The sequence below is a fragment of the Mobula hypostoma genome, chromosome 5, assembly GCF_963921235.1.
Source record: "Mobula hypostoma chromosome 5, sMobHyp1.1, whole genome shotgun sequence".
NCBI classification, from domain to species: domain Eukaryota; kingdom Metazoa; phylum Chordata; class Chondrichthyes; order Myliobatiformes; family Myliobatidae; genus Mobula; species Mobula hypostoma.
The window spans coordinates 75,002,549-75,027,874 of NC_086101.1; the positions used below are offsets into that span (position 1 = coordinate 75,002,549).

A 25,326-nucleotide genomic window follows, 5' to 3' on the forward strand; every position below is an offset into this window, starting at 1 on the left:
ATTCACTTCTGCCCTCTGATACCCTCACATTTCTGGCATTCTGCTAGTGTCTTCCACAGTCAAAACTGATGCAAAGTACTTACTAAGTTCCTCTGCCATTTCTTTGTCCCCCATTATTACCTCTCTGACATCATTTTCCAGCAGTCTCATATCTATTCTCGTCTCTCTTTCTATACATCGCAAAAAATCTTCTTGTATCCACTCTCATATTATTAACCAGCTTAACTTCATATATCATCTTTTATCTCCTTATGGCATATTTGTTGCCTTCTTTTGATTTTTAAAAGCCTCTCAATCCTTTATCTTCCCATTAAATGTTGCTATATTCCTCTGTTTTGCTTTTATACTGCCTCTGACTTCCCTTCTCTGCCACAGTTGCCTCATCCCCTTTATCTTTATCTTTGAGATGTAACTTTTCTGTGCCTTCCAAATTGCTCTCAAAAACTCCAGCCACGCTGTTCTGCTGTCAGCACTGCCAGTGTCTCCTTCCAATCAACCTTGGCCAGCTCCTCTCTCATGCCTCAGTAATTCCTTTTACTCTACTGTAATACATACGATTTGAGGTTCTCCTTAAACTGCAGGGTGAATTATATCATATTATGATCACTCTTTCCTAAGGGTTCCTTTACCTTCAGCTCCCTCATCAATGAGGTTCATTACACAACAGCCAATCTAGAATTGTCATTCTCCTAGTGGGCTCAACTACAAGCTGCTCTAAAATGCCATCTCATAGGCATTCTACAAATTCCCTCTCTTGGGACCCAGCAGCAACCTGTTTTACTCAATCTACCTGCATATTGAAATCACCCATGACTATCTCAACATTCCCCTTTTTACATGCCTTTTCTATCTCCCTACAAGTACCTGGGTGTGCACCTGTTTGACAGATTTGAGTGGAGCACCAACACAGAGGCTGTGTACAAGAAGGGCCAGAGTCACCTCCACTTCCTGAGGAGAATAAGATCTTTTGCAATATGCAGGCCTCTCCTTCAGATGTTCTACCAATCTGTTGTCATCAGTGCAATCTTTTATGTGGTGGTGTGCTGGGGCAATGGCATCAACACGGGCAATGCAAACAGAAAGGCTAGCTCTGTTATAGGGGTCAAACTGGACACATTGGAGAACAAAGAATCCTACAGAAAATCCTGGCATTCTGGACAATGTTTCTTACCCTCTGCATGCCACCTTGGCTGAACAGAAGAGTACTTTTAGCGATAGACTAAGACAACTGCACTGTTCCAAATAGTGCTGTATGAGGTCATTCTTACCCTTGGCCATTAGGCCCTATAATGTCAACCTATAGCCAGGGAAATGATGACCCCATCCTGTAGACTGTTTGTGGTAACTTATCTTTTTAAATTCTTTCTACTTCTCTTTTAATGTCTATGTCTGTGCACTTGTAATGCTATTGTGACACTGTGATTTCCTTTGGGATCAGTGAAGTATCTATCTATCTATTTATCTCCCATTGTAATTTGTAGCCCACATCCTGGCTACTGTCAGAGGCCTTTATATAACATCTATCAGGGTCTATTTACCCCTGAAGTTTCCTACCCACATTGATTCTACATCTTTCAATCTTATATCACCTCTTTTGAAGGATTTGACTTCATTTGGTACCAACAGAGCTATCCCAACCCCTTTGCCTACCTGCCTGTCCTTTCAATACAATATGTATTCTTAGATGTTAAGCTCCCAACAATGATCTTCTTTCAGCCACGACTCAGTGATGGCTACAACATCATACCTGCCAATCTCTAACTGCGCTACAGTATTATCTGTTCTATTTGTTCTTAATAAAGACAAACTTGTGTGGGTAAAAAGAAAATATAACACATTGGTTATTTACGGAATATTACGTTTATGGTTTTAACTTGACCATGTTTTACTCAGGACACTCCCAGCCTGCCAAGAACGTGTGAGACCCGTTCATCAATGTCACTTCCAGTTCTGGGTGAACTGCCCACACTGCACACTGGGAAATGAAGTTCTTTATTCTGTGTGCACATTATAACATATCACCTACCTTATTCTGTATACTGCGTGCATTCAAATATAGCACCTTCAGTCCTGTATTCATCACCCTTTTCAATTTTGGGGCCACTGACTGCAATTTTGCCCTATCATCTGGCTGTCCTTCCTCACAGTCTTACTACACACTTGTATACCAACTGCCCCGTCCTCAGCGCTATCACTCTGGCACTCTGGATCCCATCCCCCTTCCCACTTAGTTTAAACCCTCCTCCACAACTCCAGAAAACTTGCCACCAGAGGATATTGATCCCATCCTCTTTGTGCAGGTCATACCTTCCCCAGAAAAGATCCCAACAATCCAGAAATTTGAAATCCTGCTCCCGCACCAATTATTCAGCCACGCATTCATCTGCTGAATCATCCTATTCTTACCCTCACTGGCACATAGCATAGGCAGGAATCCAGAGATTACTACTCTGGAGGTCCTGCTTTTCAGCTTTCTACTTAATTCTCTATATTCTCTCTTCAGGACCTCATCCCTTTTCTGACCTATGTCATTGGTACCCGTATGTACCGTAACTTCTGCTCTCCCCCTTTGGAATGCTGTGGACCCAGTCTGAGACATCCCTGACTTTGGCACCTGGGAAGCAACATACCATCTGGGTGTCTCAGTCTGCTCCCCTAACTGTGGAATTTGCTATTACCACTGCACTCCCCTTTTCCTACCTTCCCTTCTGAGCCACAGAGACAGACTCAGTGCCAGAGATCAGGTCGCTGTGGCACCCCTCTGATTGCTCGACCCCGCCCCCCACAACAGTACTTTTAAAGCAGTATTTAGTATTCAATACTTATTATTGAAGAAGTACTCTGCCTATTCCCTTTCTCTCTGCTGACAGTCACCCAGGTACCTGTCTTCTGTAACTTAGAGGTGACTACCTCCCTGTAGCTCAGACTTATCACTTCCTCCTTCTCCCATGTAAGCTCCCATAAGGAACAGCAGCTCAATGCACTTTGTACAGATGTAGTTATCAGGAGACTGGAGTTCTCTCAAAGTTCCCACATCTCACACAAGGAATGTACCACTTACTCTGGAACTGTTCTCAGCACACCAGCTCTGTACCAGAAGAAAAAAAATAACTTACTTAGAAGCTCCGTCTGTTCTTGCCTAAACCTGTTGAGCAAAAACCTGACCACTCTAACACTGTCCACTCCAACAACGTCCTGTCCTAAAATTGCCACTCCGCTTACAGCTTGCTTCTTTTCATTGACCCCTTCCAAATGCTTAATAGATTGTTATGATTGGAGCCCACTGAAAAATCCTGGAAGCACCTGATCTCTTTTTAAATATCGTGCTGCATCACCAATGAACAACCTGTTACGATGACTGTGGCCAGCCGGAACCTGCCACCACCTCTCCCCACAACAGGTTGTGCCCGATGTTCAAGAATCGCAGATTGACAGCATAAAAGGCATTAATTTAGTGTGCGAGAACTCTGAGCTTCCGGAGTGCAGACTTGTTCACCAATACTGGCAGACAAGTTCCTTCCAGAATAAGGTCCCTTTGGTGATGTGGAAAAAATATGTGGAAATATCATTTTATTGCTGAGACATCTTCTGTCCTCATAGTTTGAGACAAGAACTTCTAAATACTTCTGTCTCACACAGGAAAGGCAGGTAATCAAAAACAGAACATAGAACAGTACAGGCCCTTTAGCTTACAATGTTGTGTGGACCTTTTCACTTGCTCTAAGATCAATCTAACCCTTCCCTCCTACGTAACCCTCCATTTTTCTATCATCTGTGATCCTTAATAATATCTTGAACTAAACTATGTTTCATGTACAGTTCTAATTCATGCCTCAGAATTCTTCCAAATAAAAGTCCACAGTTCAAAAGCAAAATTGTTGCAATATTGGAAATCTAAAATAAAAACAAAAAAATGCAGCAATCAGTTTGAGAAATTAACATTTTGCCTCTTCAGAGAGGCTGCTTGACCTACTGACATTTGCAATTTTTACTCTTCATTATGTAAGTGATATAAAATTGTTTCTATGCAGCAGTTCTGCTAACATAACTCCATCTTTTGTGTTAACTAGGGGCAGCGGATGAGCAACAGCAATCACTCTGGTGAACATATTCCCGTTGAACGAACGCGCTTGGTCCACTCTGATGAAAACGGCCACAGTGAGAGGGCACGGAAGAACAGGAATCGCTTGTCTTCAGGTTCCCAGCACAGCCGAGGCCAATACCCACTGATGGAAGAAGAGTATTCTGATCCTTACCAGGACACATACAAATCACGAAGGAGTCACGGATCACCTGGGGGCCACAGCCATGATTCTCAACACAGGCTATGAAAAATCTTGTTATTCACCTGCAAAAAAAAAATTCCAAGATAGAGAAATTTTTTTTTTAGAAAAAGCAAAACCCCTGCCTTGCAACATTAAATGTGAACAGGGAAGCATTCAGGCAGTTCTTAACATTTTATTATTACTAAAACAACGACTTACAGTGGTTTCCAAAAAGTCTTTGTCCCCCTTTCAGGCTCATTTGCTCATGATGGAGGCAGTTTGGTTGAGTGTTTTCCCAAACACTTTACTGGTTTTGTAAATATGAGGAATGCATGGAAGCGTGATCCGTGAGACCGTGGATTTGTTTTCACTGTGTCACTGAGCACGTCTACCTCTTTATATATTTTGCCTATAGAATGACCACATGTATTACATATCTTGGCACTAAATTCAGTATTTCCTCTGCTATAGTGCCAACTTAGCCCGACAGTCAGTGTGGTGGACCTTGAGTACAGGTGGGTTCCTAGCACTTAAACCTGCTTGTAAAGTTCCCAATGCAGTGACAAAGCTCCTTTAAGACATAACACTCCTCACCTGAGTCCTTGTTAGCAATAAGTGGTATTGCAATACAACCCTGTACGACCATTGTTTCAACAAATTTTGCTTCAGCGTGTGACTCCAGAATTGAATGCAGCTCTCCATTACTATTTGCATGAGACAAGCGATAACAAATCACCTACTTACAAGTAAGATATTATTTAAATTTAAGAACAATAAATTATGCTTTTATGCATTTGCTATTTGTGTATGGTTTTTTAAAGGTATTATTTATAAAGGATGAATTCGGGCTGTACATTGACTTGCTAATGTTAATTCCTCAATTTTTCATGTTTAGAGAGTTCAGTGTTATTAGTTTGTAGATGCATCAGTGCATCCGATTTGGTAAAGTCTTTCACCAGGTCAATTTGTGTAGCGATATCTGTTTATTCAGCCCACGTGTGTTGAAGCGAACCTATTTTGACTGGAAGGCCTACATTCCATCGTAGCAACCCTTCACCATGATTTGACTTACAGAATTCACTTCAATAGAAGGTAAGGCCATTGAGAAATACTTTGCATAAGTGATTGAGCAACTGGCTGAAAATATCACAGGATTCAAAATTGGCATTGTGTTGGTTTGCTAACCAAGCAGAATACAAATGGTTAAGGAATTTGGAGCTGAATTATTATGCAGTATTTTCTTTTTCCCTCTCTTGTCAAATCAGATGAAATCTGTATCCACATGAAAAAATTTGCTATTTTCACTTTTGCTATGCTCTGTTGCAAAAAGCAAATCAACATTATTTTTCTTCTTTTTGTTTTTGTTTACATAACTGAATTTTTAGCTTTCTCTCCTGGAGCCCTGAATATCTTCATTTTCGTTGAAAGCATATGTCAGCATCAGAGAATTTGAATTTTAGTGCATCTGCTGCAAGGTACTGTGAATAAAGATTTGCATCCAGCTCGCACATGGCTTGTTAGATGGGGAAGAGATAGGAGAGAGCACATGGGACAAGATGGGAGGAGGCAAGAGAAGAAAGTAAAAGGGGAGAGAATTGTATGGGAAAATTCTTTTGTGGTGTATTAATTTGGTTTGTATTGTCTCTGAGACTGAGGTGCACAATCTCTTGTTATTCCAAAACACTTTATAGCCAATTAGCTTTCCTCTTTTCAAAGTGCAATCACCACGTCTTCCTTTATTCTGCGTTCCACATAGTACATCTAAGTACCCAGGTGATATTATTTCAAACTTCAAAAATGTGTCTCATCTTCTGTCCAGTGAATCTCTTCATACTATTAATAGAATCTCTTCATTGTAACTAATATACAATTCTATCTTACCTAAAATAGGATGGTCAAAACTGGGCACAATATTTCTTACAGTCTCACAGAATACTGGCATTATGGTTGTAGAGTCATAGACCATTTGGGTTGGTAATTGCACGTGACAAGTACTCTTCCTCCCCTGAAGAAAATTAAATCAAGATAAAATTATCAATTTAAATGATTTTGGTTGTGAGGTAAGCATTCATCAGAGCACTAAGATACCTGTTACGCTCACCCTCAAGGAAAGGTGAAGCCATGTTTTGATGTAGCATTTCTGCATTGAACTGCTAGGTTAGAATAGACTCTGTTTTTATGTTTTGCAATGGGACTTGAACCCACCAACTCCACTGGTGGCTAGATACATAGGCTAGGCAGAGGCAGAGTAAGGCTGAAGAAGTAGGACTGTAACTTGTTCCATAAACTTAAGCGACACAGAACTAAATAAATTATTTCAATGCATTACAGGAAAAACAAAAATATTGGCACAAAATATATATGTTCTATAAAAGGCCACATGATTTCATGTATATACCTCTAAAAGCATATACATTTACACTCAGTGTCAGTTTATTGGGTATCTCCTGTACCTAATAAAGTGGCCACTGAGTGTACGCTTGTGGTTTTCTATTGTTGTAGCTCATCCATTTCAAGGTTCCACATGTGGGTACTCAGAAATATTCTTCTGCACACCACTGTTGGATCATGTGGTTAATTGAGCTACAGTTGCCTTCCTATCAGCTTGAATCAGTCTGGCCGTTCTCCCCGACCTCTCTCTTTAGCAAGGGATCTTTGCCCTCAGTACTGCCACTCACTGGATGTGTTTTTTTTTTTGTTTTTCACACCATTTTCTGTAAACTCCAGAGACTGTTGTTCATGAAAATCCCAGGAGATCAACAGTTTTCTGAGATACTCAATCCACCCCATCCAGCACCAACAATCATTCCACGGTCAAAGTCAATTAGCTCACATTTCTCCCCCATTCAGATGTTTTGTCTGAACACCGGCTGAACCTCTAGACCATGTTTTTGACTCAATGCTTTTGTGCGTTGAGTTGCTGCCTTGTGATTGGCTGATTAGATGTTTGCATTAATGTGCAGGTGTACAGGCATACCTAAGAAAGTGGACACTGAGTGTATTTCAATAAGCTATTTATACAACATAACTGCACTCATCAAAGAACTTTAGTCTTTTCTTGCTGAATCAAAATTTTAGAGCAGTTAATTTATCTTGCAATTATATGATCAAAGTGCAAGCTTTCAGAATACATTTAATAATCTATTCTTGCTGTTTTATTGTGATTTCTCAGAATGAAGTGCAATATAAATAGAATATGTTGAATTTGGAGGCATTTTTACTCTGATTAGGCCACATAAATACAGATGGTAATATCATGTCGAGCTTTACACACTGGGGAAATCAATGACCTTATACTATTTTAGCAATCAGACTCACTGGAATTCTGACTTTGCATTAGTAAACATCTGGTAAAAATACAAAATGTAGGCTTGTGACTGGATCGATAATCTGAATTATTTTGGCAAAAGGCAGACCCGCTGTGGTGACATTTAAGACATTGGTTGCAATTTAGGAAAAAACAAACTGATGTTCAGTTCAGCTTGGTGAATTTATAGTTCACATGCCTATTTGGGTTGTTGACTAACATTTTCTATTATTAGAGTCAAACTTCCAGCTTGCTAATTTTTGTTGAATTGATTATTTCCAGAGCTTGTTTTGTTAATATCCACTGAATTGAAATGGAAAATTTGTCAAATAAATGAACAACTTTTATGCGTGTTGAGATCAACCCACATTACATTTATATACATGCATCCAGCATCCTCTTTGGCTTTCTCCCATCAGGCAGGAGATGAACATGACATAAGACAAACAGCATAAAAACAAGAACAGTCAGGATGGGAAACAGTTTCTTCCCTCAGGTCATCAGATTTCTGAACTCCCTGCTGCATCGCATTCGAAGTGTCACTAGTTAATCTGTTCTGTACCTTAGATTATTTACTTTATGCACTTTAGTTTGTTTATTTATGTGTAATCCATTCTTAGATTTCATCTTTACTTTTAGAAGTTATTATGTGTTATGAGTGTTCTGCATACTATAGTACACCTTGGTTTGGAGAAACATTGTCTCTTCTACAGTATGCATATATACAGTTAAATGACGATAAAATTGACTTGACTTGACTTGATTTAGCTCCATACTCATGGTATTTTTCCTAGTTCCACACAATATATCTCAGTAGCAAGTGATACTATTTCATATTTTAAAGATGTCTGTCATCTTTTGACTAATGAATGCTTTCTTAATATCCCCTCATGCTTTGGTAACTAAAATGCAATTCTAACTTTTCCAAAATACGATGGTCAGGACAGGATGTGATGGAAATAATTTGGAAGATGTGTAGTTTGGGTGGTTGATTGCTGGGTCAAGTTGTTCTCTGACCTTGACAATTTACTTGCAAATATTTCATCACTTTGCAAGGAGATATCGTAATTCGCTATTGATTGTAGTGGGTCTTCCAAATGCTTGCCCTTTATATACTTTTCAGTCAGCTGATTGGACGTTATTTTGGAAACTCAAATGTGATGTAGGGAGGAAATCTCGTCGCTGATTGGCTGTGTGGCGAACTTCCTGCGTTGTGGTCTGGAATTTTGCCTGCATCGGCCCATAAATAGGATCAAGGTCTACATGTGTGTTTACAGAATTTTTCGTGGAAAACATGCTTCTAGGAATTCGTGTTCGCTTGTGTCATGACTTTCATTGATGCCCAGTTGAATTTGTTCCCCTCTTGATCTTCATGGAAGAGATTAGGGAGAGTAAGTCAGACCGCTTTACACCAATTGATGTACGTGGATCCTTGTGGATAGTTTTCTCCCAGTTTGGCCAACGTAATATTTGATGCTGTTCCTGCATTGGATTTTGTAGACCACATTGGTCTTGCCTCATAGCTTGATTCATTTTTTCTGGTCTACAGAATACTCTCCTCGTGTGCGACTGAAATTCTATGTTCTCAGAGCACGTCCTGGACATAATATTTCTTGTGGTCTTAGCAGTATTACATAGAATATTCTTATTAGAGTGCTATAAAACAGAAACAGGCCCTTCAGCCCATCTAGTCTGTGCCAAACTGTTATTCTGCCTAATCCCATTGAGCTGCATGTGGATATTCAGATCAGATACAGATTAAATAAATCTGTTAACACAATCTATTAGCAAAGTCAGGCATAATATAATGTACTGCATTCTCATGAGGTGGTCAATTGTGATATTCATCCATTTTAACAATAAGTCCTTCAGTATTAACTTATATTAAAGATTATTATTGTTTAATGTTATTGAAAAGAATTTGTGAGCAGATTACTCAAAATAATGTGCCCAGGACTGAACATGAGCTCAGAGTGCAGGGTAAACCTCTGAACTGTGATTAGTAGTGCCATTCTTGCAGTTGAGTGTGAGATTTACAAACTTTTGAATCTACCTTGTACTATAGTTTAAATTACTGTATCTAATGCCTTGATGTTGTTACTGTTCCTTTCCCGCCTTGTGACGCCTTGGGCAGCAACATTGCCAGTATTTAGTATTTTTCACTATTTTTATGAGGCCGAGTTGCTAGTTTAACATTCAACCCAGCATGGAGGGAAAGCATACAAGCAGCCAGCCAGATTCAAACCCAGGACCACTGGTCTTGAAGTCCAGTGCGAATACCACTACACCACCGGCCGGCTAATGCCTTGAGATAGAAAGGCATAAAATAGAACTTAACAAGGGCGTAAAGCAAACGAGGTGGCGGACTGGAAGTGCTAACTGAAAAGTAAATCTAAAGATGGATATTAATTAGAGTCTTGAGTGAGGCTGGGATATGATTTCAGGGTGAGGATTTTGTACAGTTAAATAGGTAAATAAGTAAATCTGTGCCAAGGCAAAGTGGACAGCCTTTAGGACGGAAAGTTTGATATTTTCACAGAAGTTTAAAGTGAGATCATTGGATGTGGGAACATTTCAATGATGAGGCAATTGAGAGTAGATATCCCCTTTTAATCAAGAGCCTGGTGGTTGAGGGGTAGTAACTGCTCTTGAACCTGCTGGTGCAAGTCCTGAGGCTCTTTACCTTCCACCCAGTGGCAGAGGCGAGAAGAGAGCATGTCCTGGGTGGCGGGGGATCTCTGATGATGGATGCTGCTTTTGGTACAATGACTCAGCAATACTCATAAAAAAAACGCTCAAATTATGGCCAAGAAGTCAGTAATCTACTAAGGCTGAGGCCAAGACATCAGATGGAGCAATCCCCTCTCCCTCCGTGGAACTCAGCTTTAAGTTATTCTATTTGGTCACATTATTTATTTATATTTGCTGAAAGCTGTCACATGTGTCATGTTTACTTCCTGTTGTGTTCTGGAGTCATGGACCTTCTACTCCAGGTGATTACATCCTGCTGCATGTTGGGCTCAGTCATCCTTGGGGCCATTGGTTGCCCTGTTATTGCCTTCTGATTCTCAAGAGGGGGGGCCACGTCCTGCGCCCTACAAGTGTGGGCTCCAGTTTCCTCCCACATGGTAGGTTAATTGGCTGTTGCAAATTGCTCCTAGCATGTGGGTGAGGGTTAGAATCTGGAGCAGTTGATGGGCATTGGATGTGTGTTAATGGGTAGTTGGTGGTTGACATTGACTCAGCGAGCTGCAGAGCCTCTGTGCTGTATGGCTCTAAATGATCACAAAAAACAATGTTCAGGATGACAGGAAGAAAAGACGTCATTCAGTCTGCACCTATACTCCAGTGCTGTTTAACTGCCTTCACTACATAATTGCTTAATATTTATTTATTTATTTGCTTGTTTGTTTGTTTATTTATTTATTGAGATACAGCGTAGAATAGGCCCTTCAAGCCGCATTGCCTAGCAACTCCCCCAATTTAATTGTAGCCCAATCACAGGACAACTTACAATGACCAACTAACCAACTGACCAGTACTTCTTTGGACAGTGAGAGGAAACCGGACCACCTGGAGGAGACCCATGTGATCACATGGAGAACACACAATCTCCTTACAGGACTTGAACCCAGGTCACTGGTGCTCTAAGTCGTTGTGCTAACCATTATGTTACTGTGCCACCCCAAATATTCTGACAAAAGCACACATTAATCCCAACCTTAGCATTCAAGTCTCTTTCTGGTGGGAGTTATGAATGAGTTAAAAGTTTTAATGACATTTATATGAATAATATGATTAAAGATTTCTTTCCTAACAGCATATGTCATGATGTTAAGATTATGCCTCTTTGTTCCGCATATATCTACCAGAGAAGATAATTTCCCTAGGGCTATCCTACCCTATTTCTGATGTAGGAATTTAGCTCCAAACATCAATAGTTCTTCCCCTTCCAGCACCACCCCTCCACACACCAATCACCTGTACTGCTTGACCCACTGAATTCCTCCAGCAGATTGTTACTCTCAATTCCAACACCTGCCATCTCTTGTTGCCTTAAACACTCTAATTATCTCATTCAACTACCCGCTGAATTCAAAGAAATTCCAGACAAATACATGTGAGCTAAGGTTCAAAGTAAATTTATTATCAAAGTACATATATGTCACCATATGCAATCTTGAGATTCATTTTCTTGTGGGCATACTGAATTTAATTTAAAAAATCTATCTTTATAATGTAATCTTTTAAGTGCCAGTAATATTCTGCCAACTTGTCCTAGCCCAAGATACATATATTTTATAAGGTTCTGTGCCAAAAAAAAACAATACAGATTTGATCAATTCTTTTAGTATTATTATACTTTATAGTCGCCAAACAATTGATACTAGAATGTACAATCATCACAGGATATTTGATACTGCGCTTCCTGCTCTCTGGATTACAAATCGATAGTAAATATTAAAAATTTAAACTATAAATCATAAATAGAAAAATGGAAAGTAAGGTAGTGCAAAATAAAACTGAGAGGCAGGTGCGGATATTTGGAGGGTACGGCCCAGATCCGGGTCAGGATCCGTTCAGCAGTCTTATCACAGTTGGAAAGAAGCTGTTCCCAAATCTGGCCGTATGAGTCTTCAAGCTCCTGAGCCTTCTCCCGGAGGGAAGAGGGACGAAAAGTGTGTTGGCTGGGTGGGTCGTGTCCTTGATTATCCTGGCAGCACTGCTCCGACAGCGTGCGGTGTAAAGTGAGTCCAAGGATGGAAGATTGGTTTGTGTGATGTGCTGTGCCGTGTTCACGATCTTCTGCAGCTTCTTCCGGTCTTGGACAGGACAACTTCCATACCAGGTTGTGATGAACCCTAGAAGAATGCTTTCTACGCTGCATCTGTAAAAATTAGTGAGGGTTTTAGGGGACAGGCCAAATTTCTTTAGCATTTTTCAATTAACACTATTCAAGTTAAGGTTTATCTTTTAGTTATCTTCTTGATTGATTTAGAACTTTTAGCAATGTATTTCATGGATGCTTAATTCAATTTTTCCATCTAACTGTATCTTCTAATGTAATGTCTAATGTAAAGTGTGTATTCAACTCTGTTCCTTCGTTCAAATTATCAACTTATATGGTAAAAATGTGGGGTCCCTGTATGAATCCCAGATGTTTTTTTTTTCAAATCACATTGTACCCAAAAATATTGGGTCCCTCATACCTACTCTGATTTCTAACTCCCAAAGAACTTCCTACCTTTATTACAAGCCTATGTTCAAGTTCACATCCTTGCATCATGTCTGAATGTTTTCTATTCAGATCTTGTACTTCTGAAAGCCAAGTAATCAACATCCCTAAAACAATCCAGCAAAAAATTTCAAATTAGTTGTTCAGACTGGACAGAGATCAAAAACTCTCTTTGATTATCTCAGACCTGCTTTAGTTCTTTGCCTCTCAACAATCACCAATTCCAATGGATCTGAAACTGTTAGTTCTGTGGGTACCTGGTTGCACTTCCCCCTTTCAAAAGAATGCTATGAATTATTTTTGAAAGAAAAGGCAGTTTCTCACTTGAAATAAGTTTTAGTTTCAGTTGTATTTTGACCGTTTTCACTGTTTTCATTAAGAACAAAAGAAAGGAGGAGAAGGACACAATAGGCCCTCAAACCTGCCCTGCGATGGTTTAGCAACCATCACCCTTCTGAGGCAGAGAATATCAGAGATTCACTGCTCTCAGAGAGGAGAGACTTTGACACACCGCAGTTGTAAACAGCTGGTCGTTATTTTTCAAGTATTTCTCTTTGTTTGTGACTCTCCCACCACGGAGAAATTCCAATCCGATCAGGCCTTTTATTTCTGATATATTCGTATAAGGCCACTCCTCATTCTTCTAAACTCTAAGACATACAAACCCAAACTGTCTAGTCTCTCATGAAAGGACAACCCTCTCATTCCAGGAATCAGCCCGGTGAATCTCTTTTGGACTGACTTTATTGCTACAATAGCCTTTTCTAGCTAATAGAACTACATCTGTGCACAGTATTCCAAGTGTAGCCGTTGCAAAACATCATACAACTGTAACAAAACCACCATGTTCTTAAATGCTAACCCCTTTCCAACAAAGCCCAAAATGCCATTTACCTTCTTAACTACTTGATGGAGTAGCATGCTAACTTCCCGTGATTAAAGCACTGAAACACCCAGATCACCCTGAATTTCAGGTTTTTTTTGCAGTTTCATTCCATCTGGATAATTATCCACCCTTTGATTCCTTTTACCAAAGTGCATAAACTCACACTTCCATATTATACCCTATTTGTTTTTCACTCAATCACTCAATTAAGAGCATAAGACCCTGGACATAGGAACAGAATTAGGCTATTTGCCCCATCAATCAGCTCTGACCTTCTTTCATGGCTGATTTATTATCTCCCTCAATCCCATTCTCCTCCCGTCTCTCCATAACCTTTGATGCTCTTATGAATCAAGAACCTATCAACATCAGCTTTAAATATACCCACTAAATGGGGTTCCATAACCGTATTTGGCAATGAAATTCACAGATTCACCACACTCTGGCTAAAGAAATTTCTTCTCATCTCTATTGCAGAATCACAATGTCCTCTTCACAGCATATCCTGCCACCTACATTTTGTATCAATGGTAGACTTGCAAACTTTACATTTAATTCCCTGCTTCAGGTCATTAATGCAAATAATAATAAACAATTCAGGGCTTGGAACCTTGCCTGGGAACTCCATGAATTAAATCTTGCCAGCTTTAAAAGGCCCCATTTATTCCAACTTGCTGCTTTCTATGTGACAGCCTGTTTCGGTTCATGCTAGCACAATTCCTCCATTACCTTGGAATCCTAATACAAATTCACTTATTTCTTTACTCCGTTTGACAGTTTTACTCATTCTAATTTTAATAGCTCCAGATTTCCTTTACTGCTCATATTAAATCGACTTATTAACTGTTTTCTGTTTTGCATTTCCTTTTTGTATGTGACTCCATTTGTTGTTCCTGCAGATTTTCCAGTCTTCTTTGGTCGCCTCCTCATCTGCCACAATGAGGCCACTCTCAGGGCGGAGGTGCGACTCTTCAGATTCCATCTAAGTAGTCTCCACCTTGATGGCATGAACATCAATATCTCCAACACTCAGTAGTTTTTTCCCTCCACCTTCCCTCTCCTTCTGTTCCCCACTCTGACCTCTTACCTCTTCTCCTCATCTGCCTATCATCTCCCCCTGGTGCCCCTCCTCTTTCCCTTTCTCCTTTGGTTCACTCTTCTCTCCTATCAGATTCCTTCTTCTTCAGCCATTTACCTTTCCCACCTACTTAGCTTCACCGATCACCTTCTAGTTAGCCTCCTTCCCCTCACCCTCACCTTTCTTTTCTGCCATCTTCCCCTTCCCTTCCAGTCCTGAAGAAAGGTCTTGGCCTAAAATGTCAACTGTTTATTCATTTCTCTAGATGCTGCCTGACCTGTTGAATCCCTCTAGCCTTTTGTATGTGTTGCTCTGGATTTCCAGCGTTTGCTGAATCTCTTGTGGTTCTGCTATATTTTCATCTTTCTTTGCATTGTTTTGTAACTAAGTATAATATGGTTGAATCCACCATCTGATATACTAAATAGAGAGTTTAGTCACAGTATGTGTGTTAAAATTCACTCTGACATTTAATTATTTTATGGACAATGAAATTGCTTGGCATAAATGTTTAGTATGCATATATAACTGTATCAAGACCATAAGACCATAAGATATAGAAGCAGAAGTAGGCCATTCAGCCCATCAAGTCCTCTCCACTATTCAATCATGGGCTGATCCAATTCTTCCAGTCATCCCCACTCCCCTGCATTCACCCCATGCCCTTTAATGCCCTGGCTAATCAAGAAATCTATCTATCTCTGCTTTAAATACACCCAATGACTTGGCCTCCACAGCTGCTCGTGGCAACAAATTCCACAGATTTACCACCCTCTGACTGAAGTAATTTCTCTGCATCTCAGTTCTAAAACGACGTCCTTCAATCCTGAAGTCGTGCCCTCTTGACCTGGAATCCCCTACCATGGGAAATAACTTTGCCATATCTAAACTGCTCAGGCCTTTTAACATTCGGAATGTTTCTATGAGATCCCCCCTTATTCTCCTGAACTCCAGGGAATACAGCCCAAGAGCTGCCAGACATTCCCCATATGGTAACCCTTTCATTCCTGGAATCATTCTCATGAATCTTCTCTGAACTCCCTCCAATGTCAGCATATAATTTCTAAAGTAAGGAGCCCAAAACTGCACACAATACTCCAAGTGTGGTCTCATGAGTGCCTTATAGAGTTTCAACATCTTATATTCTATATTTCTAGAAATAAATGCCAACATTCCATTCGCCTTCTTCACAACCAACTCAGTCTGAAGGTTAACCTTTAGGGTACCTTGCACAAGGCCTCCAAAGTCCCTTGCATCTCTGCATTTTGAATTCTCTCCCCATCTAAATAATAGTCTGCCTGTTTATTTCTTCCACCAAAGTGCATGACTATATACCTTCCAATATTGTATTTCATTTGCCACTTCTTTGCCCATTCCCCTAAACTACCTAAGTCTCTCTGCAGGCTCACTGTTTCCTCAACACTACCTGTTCCTCCACCTATCTTTGTATCATTGGCAAATTTAGCCACAAATCCATTAATACCATAGTCCAAATCATTGACATACATCGTAAAAAGCAGCAGTCCCAACACCGACCCCTGTGGAACTCCACTGGTAACCGGCAGCCAGCCAGAATAGGATTCCTTTATTCCCACTCTCTGTTTTCTGCTGACCAGCCAATGCTCCACCCTTGCTAGTAACTTCCCTGTAATTCCATGGGCTCTTATCTTGCTAAGGAGCCTCATGTGCGGCACCTTGTCAAAGGCCTTCTGAAAATCCAAGTACACCACGTCTACTGCATCTCCTTTGTCTACCCTGCTTGTAATTTCCTCAAAGAATTGCAGTAGGTTTGTCAGGCAGGATTTTCCTTTCAGGAAAGCACGCTGGCTTTGGCCTATCTTGTCATTTGCCTCCAGGTACTCCGTAATCTCATCCCTAACAATTGATTCCAACAACTTCCCAACCACTGATGTCAGGCTAACAGTCTATAGTTTCCTTTCTGATGACTCCCACCCTTCTTTAATGGCGGAGTAACATGTGCAATTTTTCAGACATCGGTACAATGCCAGAATCTATCGATACTTCAAAGATCATCGTCAATGCCTCCGCAATCTCTCCAGCTATTTCCTTCAGAACCTGAGGGTGCATTCCATCTGGTGCAGGAGATTTGTCCACTCTCAGTCCATTAAGCTTCCTGAGCACCTTCTCAGTCGTAATTTTCACTGCACAAACTTCACTTCCCTGACACTCTTGAATGCCCGGTATACTGCAGACATCTTCCACTGTGAAGATTGATGCAAAATACGCATTTCATTCCTCTGCCATCTCTGCATCTCTCATTATAATATCTCCAGCCTCATTTTGTATTGGTCCTTTATCTACCCTCGACTCTCTTTTACCCTTTATATACTTAAAAAAGGTTTTAGTATCTTCTTTGATATTAGTTGCCAGCTTCATCTCAATTCATCTTTTCCTTCTGAATGACTTTCTTAGTTTCCTTCTGCAAGTTCTTAAAAGCTCCCCAATCCTCTATCTTCCCACTAGCTCTGGCTTCCTTGTATGCCCTCTCTTTTGCTTTTACTTTGGCTCTGACTTCACTTGTCAGCCACGGTAATGTCCTTCTTCCCTTTGAAAATTTCTTCTTATTTGGAATATATCTGTCTTGCACTTCCCTCATTTTTTCACAGAAATTCCAGCCATTGCTGCTCTGTTGTCTTTCCTGCAAACGTCCCTTTCCAGTCAACTTCTGCCAGTTCCCCTCTCATACCATTGTAATTTCCTTTATTCCACTGAAATACCGACACATTGGATTTTATTTTTTCCCTCTCAAATTTCAGTATGAACTCGATCATATTGTGATCACTCTTCCTTAACCTTAAGCTCTCTTATCACCTTTGGATCATTGCACAACACCCAATCCAGCACAGCCGATCCCCCAGTGGACTCAACAACAAGCTGTTCTAAAAAGCCATCCCTTAGACATTCTAAAAATTCTCTCTCTTGAGGTCCAGTACTGACCTGGTTTTCCCAATCCACTTTGAAAAATCCCCAAAGATTATCATGATGTTGCCTTTCTGACATGCCTTTTCTATCTCCTGCTGTAATTTGTAATCCACATCCCAGCTGCTGTTTGGAAGCCTGTATACAACTGCCATTAGGGTCCTTTTACCCTTGCCATTTCTTAACTCATACCATCAGCATCATTATGTTCCATGTCATATGATGCAGGTAATCATGGTCTCATGACAATGATTGTTCTTGGGAAATTTTTCTACATAACTGGTGAAAAAAAAATTGCTTTGGTCTCTTGCCTTATTTGCTGACTATAGTTTTGTTCCTGATCTTGTATAATACCAGATGCTTCACACTCCTCATACACTCAGTGACCACTTTATTGGGTACCTCCTATACCTAATAACATGGCCACTGAGTGCTCTTTGTGCTCTTCTGCTATTGTTGCCATCTACTTCAAGGTTCAACGTGTTGTGCATTCAGAGATGTTCTTCCTGACACCACTTGTTATTCATGGTTATCTGAGTTACTGTCTTTTTCCTGTCAGCTTGAACCTGTTCCCTCTGAACTCTCACTTTAACATCACACATCAAAGTTGCTGGTGAACGCAGCAGGCCAAGCAGCATCTATAGGAAGAGGCGCAGTCGACGTTTCAGGCCGAGACCCTTCGTCAGGACTAACTGAAGGAAGAGTGAGTAAGGGATTTGAAAGCTGGAGGGGGAGGGGGAGATGCAAAATGATAGGAGAAGACAGGAGGGGGAGGGATAGAGCCCTCCTTCTCACTCTTCCTTCAGTTCATCTCCCCCTCCCCCTCCAGCTTTCAAATCCCTTACTCACTCTTCCTTCAGTCCATCTCCCCCTCCCCCTCCAGCTTTCAAATCTCTTACTCACTCTTCCTTCAGTTACATCCCCCCCTCCCCCTCCAGCTTTCAAATCCCTTACTCACTCTTCCTTCAGTTACATCTCCCCCTCCCCCTCCAGTTTTCAAATCCCTTACTCACTCTTCCTTCAGTTCATCCTCCCCTCCCCCTCCAGCTTTCAAATCCCTTACTCACTCTTCCTTCAGTTCATCTCCCCCTCCCCCTCCAGCTTTCAAATCCCTTACTCACTCTTCCTTCAGTTCATCTCCCCCTCCCCCTCCAGCTTTCAAATCCCTTACTCACTCTTCCTTCAGTTAGTCCTGACGAAGGGTCTCGGCCTGAAACGTCGACTGCGCCTCTTCCTATAGATGCTGCTTGGCCTGCTGCGTTCACCAGCAACTTTGATGTGTGTTGCTTGAATTTCCAGCATCTGCAGAATTCCTGTTGTTCTCACTTTAACATGATGCTTTCACCCACAGGACTGCCACTCACTGGATGTTTGTTTTTCCCACTATTCTCTGTAAACTCTAGAGACTGTTGTGTTTGAAAATCCCAGGAGATCAGCAGTTTCTAAATACTCAGGTCATCCTGTCTGGCACCCAAATTCATTCCATAGTCAAAGTCATTCAGATCATATTTCTTCCCCATTGTGATGTTTGGTCTGAGCAACAAATGCACCTCTTGACTATGTCTGCACATTTTTATTAATTGAGTTACTGCCACATGATTGGCTGATTAGATACTTGCATTAATGAGCAGGTATACAGGGGAACCTAATAAAGTGGTCACTGAGCATTGATGTTATAAGTGTAGCTAGCTAAGAACTCCTTTCAAGATAGTAATGTGTTCTTGATTTTGATCAGGAAATTTTGTGTCTGATTTACCACAATGGGAGTGTTGGTGATATGAATTGATTCTTATCATTATGTGCAAAGTAAATCTTTGTTCACTGAGAACTGGTCTTAAACTATAATTATAAACTTCATCTAGACTTATATTACTTCCTTATTGGAACAATTAATTAATGCAAAGATTGTTTTGATAGATAATTAATCTCTCTAATCCTGTGAGATATCTTTCAAGCTTGTTTTAGAAATACTCTTATTTACGATTATGAAATAATTTTAAAGGATTGGATTTGGAGTTAGGAAGGTGTAAAAATATGATGTCTTTCTGTTACATGCTGGTGTATCTATTCTAGACTCAGCTTTTCAAACGCACCCTGTGCAGGTCACCCTTATTCTACCCTCAGTGAAAGTGGTCCAACCAGAATTCTGTTCCATATTCATAACTTGTCTTAGGTCCTACCATCTATCACCTCTGTATTCCCCAAATTGCATTTGAAGCAGTTCCTCAAAATATTAAAATTCTCAAGTTTGTTTTCCGAATCAAAATCAGAATGCAGTTTAATATCACTGGCATATGTTATGAAATTGTTGTGATGTAGCAGCAGAGCTTTGCAGTACGTAACAATAAAACCGTGAATTACAGTGAGTACATATGTGTTTTAAAGGGTTAAATTAAATAAGCAGTGCAAAACTAGAGAGAATAGAAAAAGTGGTGAGGTAATGTTCATGGTTTCAATGTCCATTCAAATTCTTCATTCCCATATCTCTGCAGTTTCCAGTTCTTTGAGGCATCCGATCAAACTTATTTATTTATTGAGATACAGAATGGAATAGGGGCTTCCAGCCCTTTGAGTTGCACCACCCAGCAATCCCTTTAATTTAATCCTAGCCTAATGACAAGACAATTTACAATGACCAATGAACCTCCCAACCGGTGCATCTTTGGACTGTGGGAGGAAACCGAAAACACCCAGAGGAAATCCATGCAGTCACAGGGAGAACGTACAAGCTCCTTATAGGCAGCGGCGGGAATTGAACCTATGTTGCTGGTACTGTAAAGCATTGTGCTAACCACTCTGCTACCGTGCTACCCATACAAATGTTCAAATGGCTTCTTTCAAATGGTCTACTATTAACGGGAGTGCCTTCAGTTGCTGTTGCGCCTAGCTTAGAAATTCCCTCTCCCTCAAACTTTCTCCTCATCTCTACCTCCCCTTTCTTCTTTAAGACACTCCTTAAACCTACCTCTTTGACCATATTCTTGGTCAGCTATCCATATTCGTATTTGTGTGGCACAGTAAAACATCTTGAATGTTTCACTGTGCTAAAAGCACTTACTGTCTGTAAATGTGAGCTGTTATTTTTGTTATTTTACTTCTTAGGTATCAGTGCATATATTGACTGTTAAATACTGATGCATATATTACTTGATAACTCCTAATCTGTATACTGTCCATTAAATGCTGATATACAGGGCACTGAATTTTTTTAAAAAAAGGAGAAATGCCAGTTTTGAAGCCTTGATAACAATGGGTCATATTTCTCTGTGTGCTAATTTTAGTGAAAAAATAAAGGCAAGTATTAAATACTGATCGTTACTCTCAATTCACACCTACTTATGCACCAATACTAGTTAAGTGGAGAAAAGATACATCTATGTCTTCCTTTTCCTTGCCAACTGATTGGATCTCACTTTGAAAAAGTACTTTGCACCTTAACGTAGTCAGTTTTTTAATGTGAACACTGCTGATATGTTGTATTCTTTGCAAGTGACTGTTTTAATAATGGCTAGTTAAATGCAGACACTGCTATTAAGACAAATTCGCTGCATGATCTGGCATGTCAAACATTGAGAAGAAACACATCACAAGATTTCGTGTAAGTTTGTAAAATTGTTTAACTATTTGAAGTAACCTTGACTGCTACTGATCAGTCGTCGATTGAAGACAAACTGCATTTCTGTATTGGTAGGGTTACAGCAACATGCCTTTAAGTGTTTTTTTTTACATTGAACAGTTTGAATAGTAACCATTAAACTTTGAGACTGCATGATATGCATGTACACGTTTATCAATCAAAATAAAGCAATCTGTCATTATGCTAATTATGCGAAAAATCTAAATATTTAATCCTTAAGTACATCGAGCTGGAAACAGGTGCTTGTTGTACCTGTTTTCTGGAAGGAAACCAAGAGGAAAAGGAGGAGCAAAATGTACTAATTTCATTGGATCTCTCCCCTGTCCCCAAATCAGGCCTAAAATATACCCAACTCCTGTTTAAGGTGATTTTACAAAGGTTGCTGGAGACCACCTAAAAGGGGCATTTGACTCTTCGTGTGTTAATAAGGGGTATGATGCTTATTTTAACGCCTCTCTGTCATATTGGGATGCCTGATTTTCCTAATGATGATGCAAAAGGTGTTGTCAAGTCATCCAAGTTAATAAATTGAGCCACAATTAAGATTTTCCTAATTGTTTTTTTTCCTCTAATGGACATTTAGTGCTAAGTTTAGTGATACAACATCAGCCAGTTGCTGTGGAATAAAGAGTTGCCAAAATATGTCACTGGTGGGCTTTGTTTTGTCGATTGTTAATTCCTACCAAGCACTCAGACTATGTCCGAGATCCAACTTCCTTTATGAAACTGTACTTCTGAGGATATTCTGCAACACAGAGAGTATGCATAGGCCTCTGTTAGCATTGAGACAATTTGGTCATTGTTCCTCTGAAGGAAAATTATGCCACCTTCACTAAATACAATATTCCGCCCATGGTATGCTTGAAAGTTTGCAAGTAGGTACAGATCAAGTTATTGATCTTTCCATGCATGACAGAAGTGTAACTGTGACTGTAGCAGCCCGCAGGACAAGTCCATAACTAGATTTGCAATTTTTTCAAGCATAACTTCGGACAAATGCAATTTTACAAGATTTCATTTGTGATCTTTGAAGATGAGCACAATGTTCCATTGCTATTGAATCTACCCACTAGTACAACATAGAGGTAACTCAGCACTCATAGTCTGAAGCATTCCCATTAGAGATGATCCCTCAATATAAATGACTATTGTGGATTTACTGTGGGTAAGGGAATATAGTATTACCATTCCAGATCCCTAGACCTCCCTTAGAGACAGAGAATGACAAGTATGCACGTCTAAGCTCTGTATTGCAATTCAAAATGCATATCAAAAAAATCTAGAGTATCACATAATACCAAAAGCAATGTGAATGTTGGTTCGCAATGGACAGGTACCAACATATCTATGTGAAATTACTGAAAAGTAGAACTAGATCATTATCACACAAGGTACAGAGTGAATCATTTGCTACGGAACAAAAGCAAAGTTACAAGTTATTTGTACATTTACAGTAAGTCTTGTGCTATGGAATGTTACAGTAGTACTACTCTGCAATGTGTACTTCATGTATGTGTTAGTATAGGTACAGGTTGAAGTTGTACACCTGAGCTAGAACTGTAATGGATACCTTCAATCAACTGTTATGAAAGATGTACTCATCCCCTGAATTTCTGCATTTCAAATATTGGCTCCAACTTTAACATCAACACTCTAGGACAGCAACATCTGAGTGAAATGCACAATTTACAACTGCCTTGTACTTCTGGCTTCAGAAGAATTAAATAAAAAAACCCGTATTTTAGGTACCCAAATGGAGTTTGCCCAATTTTAGCAAGAATGTTGAATTAAAATGCAAGTAGAGTGGAAGGGTGGTGGGGTTACCTCTGCCTCTTTTTCTGATGCAACCTTAAAAATGAGTGGAATTCATGTCATACACTTCCCTAGTTGAAGATTATACGTGTGTAAACTTACAACCAATGGAACTAATTTTAAGAATTAATTGAATTTTTGCAATTAGTTGAATGCATTTGTTTTCCTTGAATAATCATTGCAGAAATCCACCACCTGTTTGCTGTGCTAAATAAAATTCTGCATAAGAGTTCTGTTCATTCTGAATTTTTGCTGATAACTAGATCAGAGGTAAAAGTATACTGCCGCTCTAATTGTTATAAATGCAAATTTTAAACATAATGCAAAAAGTATTAACATATATATTGATATATATTGATCTGTAGTTAAATATAAAAGAAATTGCAGTAAAAACTAACAGTGTCAGTAGCTCGTCTTCCATTTCTAGTTTTCAAGACTAAATAAAATAAATAGCAAAGCTTCAGTTCCTTATTTTATAGTTACATTATCTCAGAAATTGTGTTGAACCTTTGGAATAATTAAAGTCTATTAGAAAAAAATGGAAAATAGTACTTTAATTAAAAATTTCACCTTTAGGAAATTGGGACCATCAAATTAAAGTGCTATAGAAGAGATATTTATTTTGTAGTAGAGATAAATCTTTGCATTCAATTATAACTGTAGCACTTTACTAACCTTTTAGTATTTTCATGAGTTAGTTGAAGAAATGATCCAATGCTGTATTACATTTAGAATACCTCAGTGTGATAAGGGTCAAAATAGTCATATAAAGATTAGTATCAGAAAATGACTTAGAAGTAGATACACTTTTTAAAATTAAATATAATTTCAGTAGTATTTTTGAATAATATTTTCAGGTCTGTGGAACTGAATTTGCTAAGACTTGGATTGGAAGATGGGCTACATGCAGTTCTTATGTATTACTGTTACAGATATTTTGTCAAATGCCTTGCCTATTGAACGTTTTTAAAGATTTAACAAGTGAGGCTAATCCTGCCAAGCTATTATAAAGAGGACTTTGTTCCACAATGAGAAGACAACATTAACAACAAACCTTCCTTCAACTTCTCATTCATCAGGGCTACAGGACACCCTGAGGACTTAATAGCATGTTAAAATTACATGACCTTCTTTTGCACATTTCTAAAACAAGTTTACAGAAAAGTTAAAAAAAAGCCTGTAAATAAATAGTTGCTGCTTCAATTGGTATGGAAATTATTATTAAGAAATATATTTAACAATACTGTACAACAGAGTCACCCTGTGCAGGGTTCTATGAAAGGTATCCTTCTGTGTAAGGTCTATCGCATTGTTTCTTACAGCGCACAGTTTATAGTATTTTCAGTACTCTGAAGAGCATGTTGGGTTAACTTCCATTTCCTATGCAAATGTGCATAGTGTTGCATGTTGTACTGACTATTCCCTCAGCTTCTCAGTGGCATATTGTTTTTGGAGATTTCAGAAATTAATTGCTTTGCTATTTTTTGTGCACAGAGATTTGGAAAATGAAATGTAAATGGCATGCATGGAATATCACTATTTCTGAAAACACGGTTTCTGGAAAATAGATGTTAAAATCAGCTGCATTTTCAAAATAGATTAGATTTTTTTCTAAAGTAATAATAAAAATGTTTCTTCAAATTGGTGGTTTTATGCTTACACTTATTCCAACTTCATTCGCTTAATATTTAGATTCAAAGAATAGCTACATCACTGAAGAAAACTATTCGGCCTTTGTGTTGTATGGCTCTCAAATATTTCCCCATCGTACAGTATATTTTATCACTGAATACTTACAAATTTCTCTTGAAGACCATAGGAAAACAATCTCTATCACATCTACAGACCATGCACTTCAAATTCCAGCCAAACTGTGTATAAAGGCACTTTTTCATAGATTTCTATGTTGGAAGAGTATTGCATCATATAGGCCCTTTGGCCCAGGACCTTTTAACCTACTCCAAGATCAGTCTAACCCTACCCTCCCACATAGTCCTCTATTTTTCTTTCATCCATGAGCCTACCTAAGAGTCCCCCAATGCATCTTCCTCTGCCACCATATCTGGGAGCGCGCTTCACAGACCCACAACTCTCTGTGTAAAGAACTTACCTCTGACATCCCTCCCTTATACTTTTCCCTAATCACTTTAAAATTATACCCTCTT

The 25,326-nt window shown here is 39.4% G+C and overlaps 1 protein-coding gene across 3 annotated transcripts in view; it reads left to right on the top strand.

The window, feature by feature from the left end:
- The window catches only part of cacnb4a (calcium channel, voltage-dependent, beta 4a subunit), a 311,056-nt gene extending 292,730 nt beyond the window's left edge, over positions 1 to 18,326 (top strand). For 2 of the 3 annotated variants that reach the window (XM_063048561.1, XM_063048563.1), the window contains exon 13: positions 4,071 to 18,326. In XM_063048561.1, the coding sequence (XP_062904631.1) occupies positions 4,071 to 4,331 (261 nt within the window). In that variant the 3' untranslated portion in view covers positions 4,332 to 18,326. The remainder of the gene's footprint in view (positions 1 to 4,070) is intronic. The other variant, XM_063048564.1, reaches the window with a different exon arrangement.
- Positions 18,327 to 25,326: the final 7,000 nt, after the last annotated feature.